Genomic DNA, 20,012 nt, shown 5'->3' with positions numbered 1-20,012 from the left:
TTAGAGGCTTGATGTCATACACCAGGTAACTGGTTTTCAACGTTTACAGACATCTTGCTTTCGGATGGAACTAATTTTTATATCATTGGACATGTAAATAGGCAGAATAACTAAACCGAAATCAGAAAACCCTTCATTCCTTTAAAGTTATCGTATGAACTGCTTTATTGAATGTGAAGCTTTTCAATGTAGTATATCTTTAGACCATATTATTTTTAAATGAGAAATTCCTAAACTATCTACATTAATAATTTAAAATAAATAACATGTTTTCAGTGGTCAGCTAACTTTTTTAATCAATAAACTCTGATCCATAAACTATTAAATTTTCTTAGCAAATAAATATTAATGTAACTGTAAATATCCGCTTGAAATCAATATATACATCTACAGGTCCCTTTAGAGACTATATGACCTGTTATAATAACAAAAGCGAAATTAGGAATTAATACTATAAACTGGTTATTTATTCGGTTTCAACAATGATCAGGTAAAATAAAATATCACTTAGGCAATTATTGACAGATTTTGACGTTTTTTACACAATTTTTATTGCTTATATAATTTTTTATTTCAAGTAATTTACATCTAACATAATGCAAGAAACTATCCAATTTACCAATGTTACAGTTCGATGCAATTTCATGCATTAAATTACCTGTAAGTAATATATTATATCTCTACCCATTTCGTTAACAACAAAATTTTCAGACTAATTGCACTATTGTTAGTCGTAGTAGGATTTAGTGAAGCTATAAGCTCGAATTATCGATCTTATTTACTAAATCAAGTTTCGGATTTCAACGATATAGTTGAGGCGGAAGAGAGTCCAGAGAATATCCGACAAGACCAACCCTCACTTCCTTCAGAATACTTTCGGGCACCGTCGCACCGCTCCAGTCATGAAAGAAGCAGCGGCAGCGTTCCTGACGATAGTGTTTTTTCGTCTATGTGTTTGAGTGACAGTTTATGTCCCAAGCATGATATTAAACATAGGGCATCGGCGCTCGAACTGTCACCAACCATATACCAAATGGAAACAGCGGAAACGCAAGTGGATAACGGTTTCGATGGAGCGCCGCCTCAAAATCTCCACGTGGAGAACAAATTCGGTAGGAATAGTGATAGTGAAGCAGCACCAAGGACAGTTATAATTAAGGAGAATCCCCAAAGTGTACAGGATAGGAGTTTTGAAGAGAAAGCGTCAAATGATCAAGCATACACAAATAAAGACAACAGTAAGAACCCATAAATAACCTCAACACCCCATCAATCTTCTTGTGTCATATATTGTTTCAGATTTATCCCATCTTGGCTGTAGAAACTGCAAAGGTTTGAAGGACTTCTTTCCAATACCTCTTCTGGAAAGCATACTGATCAGTCGACTATTAGAAAGCGTCCGCAATGATCAAGGCAAATCTTATCCATTAAAATATATCGTAAGGACGGTGGTACCTACATTTGCCAATGTTCAAAATCTAGAGAATCCCTCGGTAGCGGCCAGTTTTCGTAACTACCTCCAAAAAAGAGAAAAACAATTCGAAAGGCTAAAACGGAATGCCAAACGCCAGAAGAGAAGACTCAGAAGGAAAAAGAAGCGAAGACATAGAAAACACCACCATCACCATCACCATCGCCACGAAGGTAAACCTCGTTTTTACAGAAATGCCACCGATGCTGCTCGAGAACACCTTGAAAATGAACTGAACAACATGGTTGGATATATTAACCAGAACCAGACCTTCAAGGACGCTTATAATTATTTACCAGTTATTTTCGGTACAGTCAAACCATCTCCTGAACAAGTTTTATTGGCAGCTATAAAACATAATGCGTCTGACGAGGAGAAACTAATGCTGACGAAAATTTTAAGCTTGCGACCTATTAACGAATCAATCGTTATTCACCAGAACCAAAACAGCTCAACCACCAATTCTACTGGAACGAATTCCAACGCCAACGTAACTTTGGAATCTTCAAGTGTCAAACCAGCAGGTCAAGAAAACGCTACTCTTAATTTGAATTTAAACCTTAACGCTCCCGACGTGAAGAAAACCATCATGGAGATAATGAAGAGACAGCAGAAGATTTCTAATCGTGAAGTACGTATGAATGATGCAAATAATTGTTATTATTATATATGTTCTTCAAATTTTGTTGCAAAAGAGATTTTTGAAAGTTTCAACTTATCACTTTTTTACTCCTATGCTGATTATCTTAAATCAAATATAACAAAAATTTATAAAAATCAAAATACATTTGATAATTTTTTTTATGTATACTTGAAAACTTTTGCATTTATAAGTTTTTCCGATCCAAAGTTTATTATTAATATTACTTGAAACTGAGTCCAAAAATGGATAATTATTAATAATATAAACAGCAATTAGTTTATTAACTTGTTTTTCTACAAAAGATTATAATACTATTTTATTATTTCAATTTTAGCTATTGGGGATACCAGACAATAAAAGTCATTTTCCCATCATGCCCCTTGATAATATTGTCCAGAATCATATTTCTTCTAGATGATTTCCGATATTTCTGATAAAATAAAATTTATCAAGATTCTTCCATCAAATTTCTCTCAAAGATCTAGCAATATTTAAAGTTCATATTAGCAGAATGTCCCTTGATTGTTAATACATTCCAGATCTCAATATTAGCGCTTAACTAGAAAAATATTCCTTTTCCGCGCCACCTATAAGGTAGAGTTCTAAATGCTTTTTTATGTAGTACTTCTTGTTTTCTTTGTTTTTTCGTTCTTATGTTTCCTCGTTAAGCCATTTTGGCATATTTCAATTTCTCCGAAGTTTTTTCTGTTACTGCCTGAGAATATTTTCCTTTATAAAATTAGATTTTCATCGCGACATTTCTTCTAATGCATTTGACATATCTTCAAAACAGTTAGTATTAATTCTTTCCTCTTATATTCTAATTTAATGCTCATGCATATTCTAAAGAATTACACAAATACCTAGCGCATAAATATGTCACACTCTGATCACACATATGATTTTTTACGGTTATCCTAGATTAATAATAGACTCATCTTTAGCTGTTTTTGCTCCTACCACTCGGTTTTGGGCCGTAGACCCACAACAAAAAGTATCATTCAGTCTCTATCATTATCAGAATCACTGTTCAAGTCAATTGCTAAATTGTTAATTTCTAATTTGTCAAATACTTGCTAGCGATTCCAGCATCTGTGAAAAATATAGAACACAAACATTAAACCTTGAAATGTTCTAATTTGAAATATCCATATTTCATCTATCTATATGAATTTAACCTCGAATAACACTAACATAAATGTGATCTTGATTGGTCACCTGCTTTTCTTCCTGCCGCTCTCTGTGTTCACCCGCTTCCAATGGTTAAATTAATATTAAGAGCAGCTGTAATACGCTAAAAATATTTCCAATAAGACAACTCCAACGCATTTTATTGGCAAGAAGGCCCCCGTTATCTAGTTCCTGTTCGAAGTAGAGAGGCAATAAATTCCTGACTCTGACTATTTAATAGCTTTGACATTTTTAATCAGAATTATGACAAAATTTAAAGAACAGTTGGACATATATCAAAACACGTGCCAAAAGAAAAGAATTTCACTATCAGTTCCAAAGCAAATCGGATTTTATAGACCGATTAGGTTATATGTTCAGACGCATCAAACTTTATTCTGTCTCCTTTTACCCAGAGTGATGCTACAAAACCAATTTTACGTTTTTACAAATTGAACTCGGCAATACATTCGATGGCATTGATGATGTGCATTGGTTGTTTTATTAAGAGGACTATATTTTAATGTTATCTACATTAGAATCAACATTTTGATCCACATACCAAAAATATGACCCTTTTATCCTACTTATAAAACAAAACTTTATATAGATGTACTACAAAAGTAGATTACAAATGATCCCATGTAATTTCAGACTTTGGAGGATGAAAGGCCCGAAAGAGACTTAAATTCACCTAATACCTCAAGCGCTCCACCTACATTAACATCACCAACACAACCGGCACTTGCACCACCACCACCAGTACCCGCCTCAGTACCATCACCAATACTAGTAACACCACCATCACCAATACCACCGGAACAATCTTTACCTCCACCTGCCTCAACTGGCCAATCTGTAACGGAAGCACCACCTCCTGTAGCGCCATTGCTGAATGAAGTGCCCGGTATATTAATATATCCAAAAACACCAAGCAAAAAGAAGAAACGCTTTGCAAATGTGGATCTCCCGTTATCGGGTAATACCTTGTCCGGACAAGTGGATATAAGCCAAATTTTGAAGGACATCAACAATGCCAATGAAAAAACAGATGCTGTAAGTATAAATACAATTGGAGTACGTCTCTTTTATGTTCATGTTTGTTTATTTTTAGATACTCGATGAACCAAAGTCAAAAAAAGAATGTACCAAGTGCGCCGAAGAGACAAGCAAAATACTGGACATACTACACGATTTAAAAGAAGATTCCATCAAACCAGACGAAGGCGCATTCATAGAATACGGATCCTCGAGCGAGCCAACCAACGAGGAAGCTCACGTAGTCCCAACGCAATCTCAAGCAAATAAACCTGTGACAACCAACAATAAACCAAACATCGATACTGAAGCAAAACTCGCCAAGCTCCGTAAAGACCTTCAGTTGGTCAGCGAAATTCAGAAAATTATTAACGGGGTGGCGAAAGTTGATCGAAAGTCCAAAAAGAAACGAGAAGCGAAAAAAGCAAAAGCGGCCGTAAAGGCGCCTCAGAATGAACCCGAAGATAATAGGTTTGAAAACGAAATCAGTGGTTTGATAGAGATCAGGAAGATGTTGAGGAAGAATAAGACGAAAATTTCGGCCCCACCAAACTCTTTTTTAGCGAACCGTTAGCAAAATTTTCCGTGAAGCCGAAGAGGGATACGACCGAAGAATATACTGAGACTGGTCACGAAGATGAGTCGAGAAAAAATGTAGATATGGTGAAAAAGAGACAAGATCCGGAACCCAAAGGTAAGTGAACGAAATTTGTCCGGGCAGCATAAGAAAAATTATCGTTAGTCGCAGCAGTTACCGATCCTGCTGACGAATTCATCGACGAAGAACTGGTATCTGAAATGGAGGCAAATGCAACGACATATTTCATCAGTCAAGATCCAGAGAAAATACGAAGAACCGCGGTCACAGAATTTCGACAAAGAGATAAAGATGTTATGTTTAGTCTGGCTGAAAAATTATTGTTAAGTACCGAAGAATCTTTACTTACCAAGAGTAAAGCAACAGAAGGCAGCACTGCTCTAGGAGAAGAAACGACGGAGATTGAGAGGTCAGAAGATTTAGGCGATGAGCAAGAACTGAATGGGAATGCTAGTTGGGTAAAAATACACTAAAAACTATATGGCTAAAATTTCTATTAAATATTTATGTTACAGATGATCGCTGGTGAACAAAGTGGCGATGAAGATGAGTTAATAGAAGAGAATCCGCCCGAAGTTAGTCAGGAATTGTTCAATGACAACAGCGATGATGTAAAGGAACTATTTGCAATTGCTGATCAGATGTTGGGTTCTACTGAAGCTTCGATCTCTGGAAAGCCAACAGGACAGATTTCTACTTCCGCTAGTACCATGACCACACCTAAGACTGCGCATAAATCAACGGTATATAATTGGATTTAATATCAAGTTATTCGTCAGAACTTACATGTGGTAAACGGAATTCTCTTCATCACTTGAAAATAATCATATATTTCTTAATATATATATATATATATATATATATATATATATATATATATATATATATATATATATATATACATATATGACTTTTTTTGGAGAATTTTCTGAAATCGCAGATTTATGTCAATAAAATTCAATCGACTGTAGCTCTTCACAGTCTTATCAGAACCCGTTCAAATTCAACAGAATATGTGACAGTCACATAAATTGGATGATTCGGATCTGTGCCATTCTGAAAATCCACTATATCAGAGACACATTATATCTGTATAATTTGAACTTTACACACAGATTATTTCGTTTTCTTCAACTCATCTTGATGGATTTAAATGAAATTTTGAAGCCTCAATATTCATATCTTCTAGTATAGATTTTTATTATATCTATTTAGTATAAAAAATGCAGCCTCAACTTCTTCCCTTTTTTCTATTAGAAATTGTTGTCGGTCCTACTACAACATGCCGATGAAATGTAGCTTTCTTTTTTTTTAATACTACCCCTTCTTATTCATTTTGGTATGAAAACTAATGAAGACGTGCTAAATTAAAGTAAATTAAAGCGTAAATTGGAAAAGCACTTGTCCCCTATACAGTTTAATTATATATATATATATATATATATATATATATATATATATATATATATATATATATATATATATAATATATATATATATATATGTATATATATAATATATATATATATATATATATGTATATATATACATATATATATATATATATGTATATATATAATATATATATATATATATATATATATATATATATATATATATATATATCCCATAGATGTCTAGGAAAATAAGCCAATAAAAGTTATTTAGTGTCATTTTTTAGTTATCTAGTTATTTATGTTCCTTTGTTTTTCAGAACTTTTAGATAGCATTGAATAATATATACATCCTTTAACCCAATAAAAATTCTTATTATTTCAATTTCCATTCAACGATAGTATAAACAAAATATAATAAATAATCTACAACAAATAATATTTAGAACAAAATGTTATAATTTTTCATTTGTAATTTCTAATGTTCTGAATAAAACAATGGCATACTTAACATTACAATACCAATAACACCTTCTATACCTTTTTTAATATTTCATTAACTGATTTTAGATGGCGAATGTCACATGTGAACTAATTCAGCAAGCGACCTGGAGAACAACCACGACAAAACCAATAGAGCAGAAGACATCAAGCCGGGTGAAAAGAGCTTCTGCGACATTTAACCCCTATCAACTCATTGAAAGGTCACGAGCACCTACTAGGAATTGGTCCCTTGAAGGCAAGCTCTTAAGTAAAAGAAATCCGTTACCCGCTAAACGGTCGGAAGCAAAGTCCGAATTGAGACAATTTTTATGGGGGACAAATGTCAAGAAATCTGAGAAAAAGGCATCAACCAGTACGTTTAAATAATTTATATAATCTGAACTCGAATTATAAATACCATCTGAACTATACAATTTTTCAGAAAATAATGTAATACCTTCGAAAACCAATTTTTGGAATAACTGGAACGTCAACACAAGAGCCGAATCTACCAAGAGAGTTGAAGAAGAAAATGACAGAGTAAAGAAAGGTGAACGCATTATAATATGTTTCTTATTAATTAGTTATTCAGTTAGAAAACAACAATAACCGTGTTTATTATATTCCTCGATACTAATACAAATCAAGGGCATCTAACATTACATTAGAGGCGAGATTTCAGAACACAGAAACACAATTAATATTTTGTCTGTATTTTGATCGGCTATATATATTAGCAAAAACGGTGGAATGTGACGTTTCATTGCTTGTTAGGCATTGCTTCTCAGAATCGCAGAACATAGTGACTGATTACCAATAATTTTGACTTGGAAAAAATACTTCTAAAGTACATTATGTAAAGTACAACATGAAATATCTAATTATTGATACAATGATTCAGAAATGATGATATCAATGTTTACAACTATCCATACCTTGGTTGAGCTAGGTAACAAGAGCATATAGATAAGCAAGAAATTATTTGGTCACATCAAAGTCATCACAGTGGTTAAGGTGGCAAGGTATCAAAAATCAAACCAGTAACACCAGTAACCAGACTGAGTAAGAACAGATGTCTTCTAAGATACTCACAAAATTAAAAACTGGTTGTAATACAAGTTCGATAGTTTTAGCATTGATAATGTTGTTATCTTGGTTTTTTAATTATTAATGGTATATATTCTTCCTTTATAACAAAATGATTTCATGCCCATCAAATGTTAGTAGAAGAAAAGTCAGTGACTATTAAGTTAGTTTTCTAACTATTGCTTAAATAATATATGTCAATCCTGCAAACATAAATATATAGTCTATTCAAAATAGCAGTGAACTCACGTCATCTCAATTTATGACGTCAAAATGATGCAAACAACATTCTAATATAAATAAAATAATGAAAAAAGATTATAAAATAGAATTTATTTTAACAGTGCAGTATATCTAAAGCATATATTATCGATGGATATAAACTACAGTTAATTAAACAGCCACAATACTTTGTAGGTTAGACTTATTTTATTTTATTTACAATGAACTCTTTTCTAAACCACCTATGATATCTCCTGGAGCCTTAATCCATCTAATTAATTTTCCCTAATGCATTTGTCATATCTGCAAAACAATTAGTATTCATTTTCTCCTTGTAAAATTTAACCAAATACTCATATCAATGACTTCTTCTGTGTATCTGATGGAGTTCATCCAAACCGAAGGGTGTTATTGTAGAGAGTGTATTTCTTTCCACATGTCCAAACAGTTCTTGCCTATATATCTTTCTTCATCTGCATATATACTGTAGTAATTATTTGCCACATTGATATGGAGAAAGGCGTTACACTCTCTGGCTATATCTACTGTGTATCTTGTTTCGAGTCAATTTCTAAAAAATAAATTACATAAAATACATTAAAGCATTTCATTTTTATCTACCAAATGAAAATTTGAAATACTTCATTCTTCAACATTGTATCTTCAAAAATTAATTTATGTATTGTAAGCCAATCCTTAATTACAGCCTTTACCGACTACTTGTTGGGACCTTTCTATTTCTAGCATGAAGAATAATACATTTACAATAAATTATCAAAAAATATCATGATTTACAAAACCTAAACAAATGTTATTTTAACTTTTACCTTTTTCCATCAACCTTTCTTTTCTTTATACTATTTTAATATTTGTCTCCGAAATAATTGTATTAAATTATTTTTATGGTAAAAAAACTATTCACTGTTTACATACATTTCATAAATTTAATCTTGGATAGAGCTAACATCAACGTACTAGTAGATACTTTCTTTTCGGTGAATCCAAAATTACATTGTTGATCTTATGAATTTATGAGATTTTATTTATAGTGACCATATTAATATTCAGTGCAGCTGCCACATAATAAAATTATTTCCTAATAAAATCTCAGCAGCTTAATATTTAATAGTATCAATACTTACCTTTCTAACGCATTTTACTGGTAAGAAGATTGGGGGCCCCCGTTATCTCTTTTCTGTTCGAAGTTATTAGTTAGAGGCCTAATCTGTTTCTGATTAACTATTTATTTGGTCTCCGCATTTTAAACCAGAGTAATCTTTAATAAAGTGTAAAGTAAATTTGAAATTTATTAAAACAAGCAAAAGACCAAAATAACGTTTGCCTGTTAACCTCTTCAATAACTAATGTTTTGAAGAATTTTGCAGATATTTTACATTACCCATCACACGTGGCATGCATACGTTCGAACGTATCAGGCAGCACTGTGGCTCTTTTTAATTAGAATAATATGAGAAGGAAAATATTGTCTGATATTACAACCAATTTACAAACTGCAATAGGCAATACATTATACATCTTGATGACGTAGGTTCACTGCTACTTTGGATAGACTAGACATATAAATACTCTACTAAATAGACGTTGTTCTACCTGAAAATTTTCATTAGGATTGATAATCTTACAGTTTTTGTTTTATTCTCTAAATAAACTAATCCATTCAAAAAAAATGGAAAGTATTCGATTTGGATTGAAACACTCCTCAGACTCACTCGAATATACATACAAAATTTCATCCAAATATTAATCTAATAATAGCAACAACAATCAATAACAAAATCTGAAACTAATATTTGATAATATGTTTTGTAGAATCGGATAAGGAGGCGCGATGCGTGTGATGAAATAAGGAATCTAAATACGACCGACCAAATTAATTAAATTGATATAACTTCGCCAAATTTGTTTGATAGAGACACTGGTATTTTTAAGTCAACTAAAACTTGGTGGAATCTAGTAAGGTTCCATGCCTGGCTTTAGATTCCTTATTTAAGGTTTTAGTTTATTTTTGTCTGTGTTTAGTGAAATATTGTGAATTATAGAGGTACGTATTATGCCAATAATAACATTAAAATACCATTGTCTCTTTCAACAGCTTCACCTTAAGGCAAAAGTGAATACTCATTATTGAAAGTGAGTACTCATTATTATATTTTTAATTACAGACCTAATAAATGAGGATATGGAAGCTACGATATGCGATTTGTGTGAGGCTCAGATGACCTCAAAAATTCAAAAAGAACAAACGGAGATAAATAATATAACAGAATCAAGTAACCAGAGCCCTTCTACTGAATCAACGACTCCAGATGAAACAGCCACAAAAAGTCTAACTAATATCAGGACAATGAGTATTTCTAATAACTTGGACAGATACGAAACTACTAAAACCACATCAGACCTAATGTCAACCATTGTAACAAATTCTGAAAAGGCGTCCTCATATGATAACATTAGCAGTTCATCAGAAACTATTATAACGCCACAAACTGTAAAAATACTGACGCTGACAGATACAGTTTCACCAGCAAGTACTAAACAAGCAGAATCTCTAAATTCCACTTCTGGACTTTCTACTGAAAATACATCAAAACAAACTCACAATTTCATCACATCTTCAGACTTAGAGGTATCAAATTTTAAAAGCAGTGCTGCGCCCAGTGTAAATCAACTCGACAAACTCAAAACAGAGAATCTGTCCAGCACCACATCAACAAGTTTAATAACTGAACAAAATATTAGTTCTTTCTATGAAACTACCACAGAACTAGTTTCGTCAACATTTAGTGACGTCAGTGCTAATGATACTTCCACAAAGTTACCATCCACAACTCTAGATAACTCAACAAACAACAATAGTCTACCCAATATCACAAAAGAATTAAGTAGCATACTCACACCAATAACAATACAATCAACAATCATAGAGAATATTTCTTTGTCAGCCAAATATGAAGATCAGCATAGCACAGAGACTGAATTAAGCTCATTTAAAACCAACATAATATTTGGATCAACTGATGCATTAATACGTCGATCATCGTATAATGAAGAAGAAGATTATTTTGAAGGTGCTGATGCGAGCTTCGAGATGACTGGCACTCATAAAATATCTAATACCACTGAACCAGATTTACTGGTCACAGTTGAAGAAGTTCCTGAGATGGATGCAGCGAATCATCAACTCTTACAAGAACCTGGCAATACATTAGACATAGACAATAGGTTTCCAGCGAGTGCGACATCATCTGAAATTCCTCCGACAAACAAACAAAATAATAGAACTGAAACTACATTATTGAGTTCAACTGAATCAACTACTCTGAGCGAGTCATATGTATCCACGAAAGCGACTACTTTGACAAGTGAGACATCAACATCAACCAAGCAGGATAACAAAACTGAAACGACTATATTAAGCGCAGCTGAATACAAAGGATCAACCGATCTGATCGAAACATCTTCAAAAACGACTATTTCATCAGTAACCATGGGGACAACATCGAACTTGACAACAGTTACGCTGAATTTGACCACAATTACGCCAAATCTTGAAACGAGTACATTGACTTCAACAAGTACAGAGAACCCATCAACAAACACAGTAGAATCAACAACAAGTACAGAGAAACCATCAACAAACACAGTAAAATCAACAACAAGTACAGAGAAACCATCAACAAACACAGTAAAATCAACAACAAGTACAGAGAAACCATCAACAAACACAGTAAAATCAACAACAAGTACAGAGAAACCAACAACAAACACAGTAAAATCAACAACAAGTACACTCGAGCCAATAACAAGCACTTTAGTGACTACAACAAGCCCATTAAGATTAACAACATGTGTGTTAAAATCAACAACAAAAAAACATAACTTGATAATGAAAACAAAACACTCAACACCAAATACCAGAACAATGAAGACTACTACAACAAGGAACAGTAAAACTACTAAAAATGGTATGAAACAAAAAAATAAGAACAAAGACGAAGAATATTTTGAGCCAGATAATGGAACCGATGAACCAGATGAAAACGACTATTACGACGTCAATGAAGATGCCACAGTCCAAACAGTTCACGAAGAAACCAGCACAGGTGAGGTACATTTTACTCGAATATACGAGCAATATGTCAATTATGATGAAGACGAAAACGTGATAAGTGTGGCAAACAAAAGTCGCCTGGTTCGAATCAATAAAACGCACACTACTAAAAAGAAAAAAATCAATAGGATTAAACAAGTAAAATATACAAACTAATTAAACTACATGCCCTCGTTTTCTCTTTGTTTTAGGGGCAACGAGTGAGGAAAATCTGAATATGGCTTGCGAATTACAGAACAAGACTTCATCTAAATAGACATGGCCAATTTGTCAATTTTTCAATAGTTATAAGAATTGTTTATATATACATATAGAATATATGAGTATATTATTTTATAAGGTCTTTTATTCTAATACAAAAAACTATATAGCAAATAAATTGCGAGCTTATATACGATTATGTTATCATTGTATAATTTCTGTTAGGTTAGTTAGTACAGTTACGTCCAAGCAAATATCATCAAACGATAAAATCAATGAACATTCTACTCAAAAGTATTTTCCTATCATCAAAGAATCCACAATTATATCCGAACATAAAGAAACCACTGAGGAAAATAATAATATCAAAAATACACTTTGGAACAACAAATATTCCGAAACTAGTCGTAAGTAAAATATCAATATCTAGTACAGATTTTACGGAAATACGATTGGATGTTGAAATAACAAGACATTTCTTGTGACTGTTTTTCTTTTGTTTAAATAAACCATACGTATTTCTGATATAAATATATAAACAGGCAACTTTAAATGCTTATTTTAATATACGAATAGATATATTTCCTGATATTGAGGATGTAAAGAAAAAACCCCTTCCAGAACCAAAAAACATGGAATATTTTAACCATATGTTTACCTCTACAAAAGCGAAAATAAAGCACCCAGCTGGACATTACTTAACTATATATGGAGAAAAGTTGAAACTTACTACAAAATTGCCATATCAAGAGGTTCCTGATATTGATGATACGAGGAAGAAAATTCTTCAAGAACCTCATAAATACCAAAATAATGTGAACATGGACCTATTGAATATCGCTAACTATTCCTCAGTCACTCCTATGTTATTCTCTGTACATAAAAAGAAATATTCAACTCAACAAAAAAGCCAAACAAAAAAGCATTTTACCGCACAAAAGGAACAAAATATTTCTACCACACCGTCTATAGCTATAGAATCAAATAAATTGTTCTACAAGCCTAGTATTATTAAAAAATTTAAAACTACTAGTAAAAGGCCAAAGGAAACAACTCCTGAGCATTTGTTAAACCAAACAATTAAATCGCCCATTTCCCATACTGTTGATTGGATAAGAAGACATTCTCTCCATTCAACAAATGGCCAAATAACAAAAAAATATACTCAACCTCTTCCCACCACTCCATTTATAGTATATGAAAATACCACATTAGATGAAAATAATTTGAAAGAAATTTTTGAGTCCAATATTCTTTCTCTGTCAGAGGAGCCTCCGGAAGAACCCTTAACTGAGAATATCAATGTTATTTTAACAACAGAAGAATATAATAATTCACTTCAAACGGAAGAAGATGAATTGAAAGATATTACTGAAAGCGATGAAGAGGAAGAACAGCATAATTTCAGAAGGGATTCAGACCTACATGAGGCAACTAAAGAAAAAGAACTTGAGAATCAATCATCTACTTTAGATAATACTAGTTTCGAAGCGTATACTACAATTCACTCCAAGAGACATAATGAGCATTCAAGCGAAGCTGATGAAAAACAGTTAGAAGAAATCGCAAGTAGTTTTAAAACCACCATTTCTGAGATAAAAGAATATTCCTCATCACAAGAAGAGGACACTGATTTAAAATATATTACTTTTGAAATAACCGAAAAACATAGTAGAAAAGATAATCTAGAAGAAGCAAACAAAGAACACACCAGTGGTGTTCAATCGAATGACATAAATGTTCATTCAGAAGTGCCGGAAAACGAGCATATTAATAAGCTTAACTCAGAGGAATATCAACAAATAACAAGCTCCCCGTCTCTAACAAAAGAAGACAATTGGTCTGAAGATGAGTACAACAGCACAGCTTATTCCAAAAAAGCAGAACAACACACTAGTCAAATTTATTCAAATGAACCTAAATCAGGAGAAATTTTGAAACCTCAAAAGGGACATACAAGCACAGTTCGTTTAAAAGAACCGAAATTTGAACACAATATTGAAGGGCGTTTACAGAAATTAGATATAAGAATATCAACGGAATCAGAAGAAATAACACACTCCCATCTTACCACTGAGCTTAATACTGAAGAACCTATCAAAATGCACATAAGTCATTTAAATGAACTTGAAGAAGCTCATGGAATCGTAGGAACTACTAAATCTAGTTTATTTGAACAAGTTAACCAAGTCCATTCTGATAATTCGGTAGAAGAACAGCACAGTACAGCAAATACTTCTAATGAAATCGCAAAAATCTTAAAGACTACCACATTCGAATATGGTTCACTCGTGGAAACTAGGGTTGCTAATTTGGAGGAACCGACAGAGAAGTACATGGGCATGATTGATTCTAAGGAAAGGGAAGGTACCTCAAATAAAATTACAGACAGTTTCAAATCCATTGAAAGCCATATAGAAGAAGTTAACACAGAAAAACAAGAGAAAAACAGAGAAGAAACAGAAGCACGAGATATTCCTAAAAACAAACTCACAGTTTTTGATTTTCGAACCACTCCTTGTCTTTATTGCGAATCGACTTCCTACTTAACCTCCAACAATAGCGTTCATAATCCGCTAATATACAGCCCTACCCATACAAAACACCCAAATTTCAAAACTACCGAAATTCACTCGAAGGAATCTAAAGAAATATTTACAAACAAGGCTCATTCATCAGAAGAAATAGAAGAACTATTTGCTAGTAAAGCCCAGTCAGACGAAACTGAAGAGGAGCACACTAGTGAGGCTCACATATCAAATCTAAAGGAAAACCTCAATGTAGAAGTTCAGTCAGAACAAACAGTAGTTCTTGCTAGCGATGCGAACTCAAAGGGACACTCGGAGGTACACACACTAGAACTTAAAGATGATCACACTACTGAGATTCAATCAGAGGAAACAGAAATGACTCTTGCTAGCAATACCCACTTAGGGGTTTTTGAAACGGAACACACCAGTGAACCTCACGCAATAGAACTCGAAAATAAACACAATGCAGAAATTCAATTAGATAAAACAGGAAAACATGCTAGCGAGGCCATCTCAGAAAAATCTGAAGAGCATACTAGTGAAGCTCACTTAGTAGGATCTAAAAAAACTCACATTAAACAGGTTCAACCTGAAAAAATAAGCGAAACAAGAAACAGAGAACAACATGTTAGCGAAACCCATTTAGACGATTTTCAAAAGAAACAAAGCAATGAGGTTCACTCAGTAGAACCGGAAGTAATTCAAACTATAGAGATTCAATCACAAGGAATAGAAGAAGAATACCCAGGCACAGTCTACGTAAAAGAATCTAATCAAGAACTTAGAACTAAAATTCAATCAGTAGAAAAAGAAGAGCACACGAGCAGAGCCCTTTTAGAGGAGCCAGAAGAAAATCATGCAGGAAAGTCTCATTTAGAAGAATCGGAAGGAGAGCACACAAGAGAAGCTCATTCGGAAAAACCTGAAGAAAATCATAAAACCGAAATATATTCAGAAGCCCATTCAGAGGAATCTGCAGAGGAACATACAGGTGAGGCTCACTCAGAAGAACCAGAAGAAAAGCACACCAGAGAAACTCATTCAGAGGAACTTGAAAAGGAGCATATCAGCGAGACTCATGTAGAGCAAGTTGAAGAAGAATATTCCAGCGAAGCTAATTCAGCGGAGCCTGAAGAGCAGCAAACCGGCGAGGCCCATTTAGAAGAAGCTGAGAAAATCCACACTAGCGAAGCTAATTCAAGAGGGCCTGAAGAGCATACAGGCGAAGTTTACTCAAAGGAAACTGAAGAAGAACATACTGGCAAGGCTCATGCAGAAAAAGCTGAAGTGGAGCACACTAGCGAAACTCACCTAGGGAAAACTGAAGAGCACAAAATCGAAGCTCACTCAGAGGAACCTGAAGAAGAACAAACCGGTGAAACTCATTCTGAAGAAGCTGAAGTAGAGCACACTAGCAAGAAACATTCAGTGGAGCCTGAAGGGCACACAATCGAAACTCACTCAGAGGAACCTGAAGAACATACAGGCGAAACTCATACTGAAGAAATTGAGGAAGAGCTCACTAGCGAGGCTCATTCAGTGGAACCTGAAAAGCACACAACCGGAACTCACTCAGAGGAACATGAAGAAGAACATACCGGCGAAGATCATTCTGGAGAAGCCGAAGAAGAGCACACTAGCGAGTCTCATATAGTGGAGCCTGAAGAGCACACAATCGAAACTCACTCAGAGGAATCTGAAGAATATACCGGCGTAGCTCATTCTGAAGAAGCTGAGGTAGAGCACACTAGCGAAGCTCATTCAGAGGAGACTGAAGGGCACACAATCGAAGCTCACTCAGAAGAACCTGAAGAAGAACATACCGGCGAAACTCATTCTGAAGAAGCTGAGGTAGAGCACACTAGGGAGGCTCATCCAATGGAGCATGAAGAGCACACAATCGAAACTAACTCAGAGGAACCTGAAGAGCACACAATCGAAGCTCACTCAGAAGAACCTGAAGAGCACACAATCGAAACTCACTCAGAGGAATCTGATGAAGTAGATACCGGCGAAGCATATTCTGAAGAAGCTGAAGTAGAGAGCACTAGCGAGGCTCATCCAATGGAGCCTGAAGAGCACTCAATCGAAACTCACTCAGAGGAACCTGAAGAAGAACATACCGGCGAAGCTCATTCTAAAGAAGCTGAGGTAGGGCACACTAGCGACGCTCATTCAGAGGAGCCTGAAGGAAACACAATCGAAGCTCACTCAGAAGAACCTGAAGAGCACACATTCGAAACTCACTCAGAGGAATCTGATGAAGTAGATACCGGCGAAGCATATTCTGAAGAAGCTGAAGTAGAGAGCACTAGCGAGGCTCATCCAGAGGAGCCTGAAGAGCACACAATCGAAACTAACTCAGAGGAAACTGAAGAAGAACATACCGGCGAAGCCCATTCGGAAGAAGCTGAGGTAGGGCACACTAGCGACGCTCATTCAGAGGAGCCTGAAGGAAACACAATCGAAGCTCACTCAGAAGAACCTGAAGAGCATACCGACGAAGCTCATTCGGAAGAAGCTGAAGAACATACCGGCGAAACTCATTCGGAAGAAGCTGAGGTAGAGCACACTAGCAAGAAACATTCAGTGGAGCCTGAAGGGCACACAGTCGAAGCTCACTCAGAAGAACATACCGGCGAAAGTCATTCTGAAGAAGCTGAGGTAGGGCACACTAGCGAGGCTCATCCAGAGGAGCCTGAAGAGCACACAATCGAAACTAACTCAGAGGAAACTGAAGAAGAACATACCGGTGAAGCTCATTCTGAAGAAGCTGAAGTAGAGCACACTAGCAAGAAACATTCAGTGGAGCCTGAAGGGCACACAATCGAAACTCACTCAGAGGAACCTGAAGAACATACAGGCGAAACTCATACTGAAGAAATTGAGGAAGAGCTCACTAGCGAGGCTCATTCAGTGGAACCTGAAAAGCACACAACCGGAACTCACTCAGAGGAACATGAAGAAAATACCGGCAAAGATCATTCTGGAGAAGCCGAAGAAGAGCACACTAGCGAGTCTCATATAGTGGAGCCTGAAGAGCACACAATCGAAACTCACTCAGAGGAATCTGAAGAGCATACCGACGAAGCTCATTCGGAACAAGCTGAAGAATATACCGGCGTAGCTCATTCTGAAGAAGCTGAGGTAGAGCACACTAGCGAAGCTCATTCAGAGGAGACTGAAGGGCACACAATCGAAGCTCACTCAGAAGAACCTGAAGAACATACAGGCGAAACTCATTCTGAAGAAGCTGAGGTAGAGCACACTAGGGAGGCTCATCCAATGGAGCATGAAGAGCACACAATCGAAACTAACTCAGAGGAACCTGAAGAGCACACAATCGAAGCTCACTCAGAAAAACCTGAAGAGCACACATTCGAAACTCACTCAGAGGAATCTGATGAAGTAGATACCGGCGAAGCATATTCTGAAGAAGCTGAAGTAGAGAGCACTAGCGAGGCTCATCCAATGGAGCCTGAAGAGCACTCAATCGAAACTCACTCAGAGGAACCTGAAATGCACACAATCGAAACTCACTCAGAGGAACCTGAAGAAGAACATACCGGCGAAGCTCATTCTAAAGAAGCTGAGGTAGGGCACACTAGCGAGGCTCATCCAGAGGAGCCTGAAGAGCACACAATCGAAACTAACTCAGAGGAAACTGAAGAAGAACATACCGGCGAAGCCCATTCGGAAGAAGCTGAAGTAGAGCACACTAGCAAGAAACATTCAGTGGAGCCTGAAGGGCACACAATCGAAACTCACTCAGAGGAACCTGAAGAACATACAGGCGAAACTCATACTGAAGAAATTGAGGAAGAGCTCACTAGCGAGGCTCATTCAGTGGAACCTGAAAAGCACACAACCGGAACTCACTCAGAGGAACATGAAGAAAATACCGGCAAAGATCATTCTGGAGAAGCCGAAGAAGAGCACACTAGCGAGTCTCATATAGTGGAGCCTGAAGAGCACACAATCGAAACTCACTCAGAGGAACCTGAAGAAGAACAAACCGGTGAAGCTCATTCTGAAGAAGCTGAAGTAGAGCACACTAGCAAGAAACATTCAGTGGAGCCTGAAGGGCACACAATCGAAACTCACTCAGAGGAACCTGAAGAACATACAGGCGAAACTCATACTGAAGAAATTGAGGAAGAGCTCACTAGCGAGGCTCATTCAGTGGAACCTGAAAAGCACACAACCGGAACTCACTCAGAGGAACATGAAGAAAATACCGGCAAAGATCATTCTGGAGAAGCCGAAGAAGAGCACACTAGCGAGTCTCATATAGTGGAGCCTGAAGAGCACACAATCGAAACTCACTCAGAGGAATCTGAAGAAGAATATACCGGCGTAGCTCATTCTGAAGAAGCTGAGGTAGAGCACACTAGCGAAGCTCATTCAGAGGAGACTGAAGGGCACACAATCGAAACTCACTCAGAGGAACCTGAAGTGCACACAATCGAAACTCACTCAGAGGAACCTGAAGAACATACAGGCGAAACTCATACTGAAGAAATTGAGGAAGAGCTCACTAGCGAGGCTCATTCAGTGGAACCTGAAAAGCACACAACCGGAACTCACTCAGAGGAACATGAAGAAAATACCGGCAAAGATCATTCTGGAGAAGCCGAAGAAGAGCACACTAGCGAGTCTCATATAGTGGAGCCTGAAGAGCACACAATCGAAACTCACTCAGAGGAATCTGAAGAAGAATATACCGGCGTAGCTCATTCTGAAGAAGCTGAGGTAGAGCACACTAGCGAAGCTCATTCAGAGGAGACTGAAGGGCACACAATCGAAGCTCACTCAGAAGAACCTGAAGAACATACAGGCGAAACTCATTCTGAAGAAGCTGAGGTAGAGCACACTAGGGAGGCTCATCCAATGGAGCATGAAGAGCACACAATCGAAACTAACTCAGAGGAACCTGAAGAGCACACAATCGAAGCTCACTCAGAAAAACCTGAAGAGCACACATTCGAAACTCACTCAGAGGAATCTGATGAAGTAGATACCGGCGAAGCATATTCTGAAGAA

At 35.9% G+C, this 20,012-nt stretch overlaps 3 protein-coding genes across 3 annotated transcripts; all 3 read left to right on the top strand.

The window, feature by feature from the left end:
* Window positions 1-539: 539 nt before the first annotated feature.
* LOC143195349 (uncharacterized) lies at window positions 540-4,927 on the top strand. The gene is made up of 5 exons (XM_076402407.1): window positions 540-660; window positions 712-1,238; window positions 1,300-2,102; window positions 3,939-4,340; window positions 4,399-4,927. The coding sequence occupies exons 1-5, from the start codon at window positions 635-637 to the stop codon at window positions 4,894-4,896; spliced, it is 2,256 nt and encodes a 751-aa protein (XP_076258522.1). The 5' UTR covers window positions 540-634; the 3' UTR covers window positions 4,897-4,927.
* LOC143195348 (uncharacterized) lies at window positions 4,901-12,521 on the top strand. Its single transcript, XM_076402406.1, has 7 exons — window positions 4,901-5,016; window positions 5,065-5,378; window positions 5,436-5,663; window positions 6,885-7,170; window positions 7,240-7,347; window positions 10,289-12,229; window positions 12,429-12,521. Exons 1-7 carry the CDS (start codon window positions 4,983-4,985, stop codon window positions 12,491-12,493), a joined length of 2,976 nt encoding a protein of 991 aa, XP_076258521.1. The 5' UTR covers window positions 4,901-4,982; the 3' UTR covers window positions 12,494-12,521.
* Window positions 12,522-13,029: 508 nt separating this feature from the next.
* Window positions 13,030-19,986, top strand: LOC143196301 (uncharacterized). The gene is made up of 4 exons (XM_076403964.1): window positions 13,030-17,747; window positions 17,812-17,986; window positions 18,034-19,806; window positions 19,847-19,986. The coding sequence occupies exons 1-4, from the start codon at window positions 13,071-13,073 to the stop codon at window positions 19,984-19,986; spliced, it is 6,765 nt and encodes a 2,254-aa protein (XP_076260079.1). The 5' UTR covers window positions 13,030-13,070.
* Window positions 19,987-20,012: the final 26 nt, after the last annotated feature.

Source organism: Rhynchophorus ferrugineus, unplaced genomic scaffold (genome assembly GCF_030347505.1).
Source record: "Rhynchophorus ferrugineus isolate W39M unplaced genomic scaffold, kcgeb_rfMv2 rfM4, whole genome shotgun sequence".
Taxonomy (NCBI): domain Eukaryota; kingdom Metazoa; phylum Arthropoda; class Insecta; order Coleoptera; family Curculionidae; genus Rhynchophorus; species Rhynchophorus ferrugineus.
The sequence above is the reverse complement of the archived record's forward strand: the minus strand, read 5'-3'. Positions and strand labels throughout refer to the sequence as shown.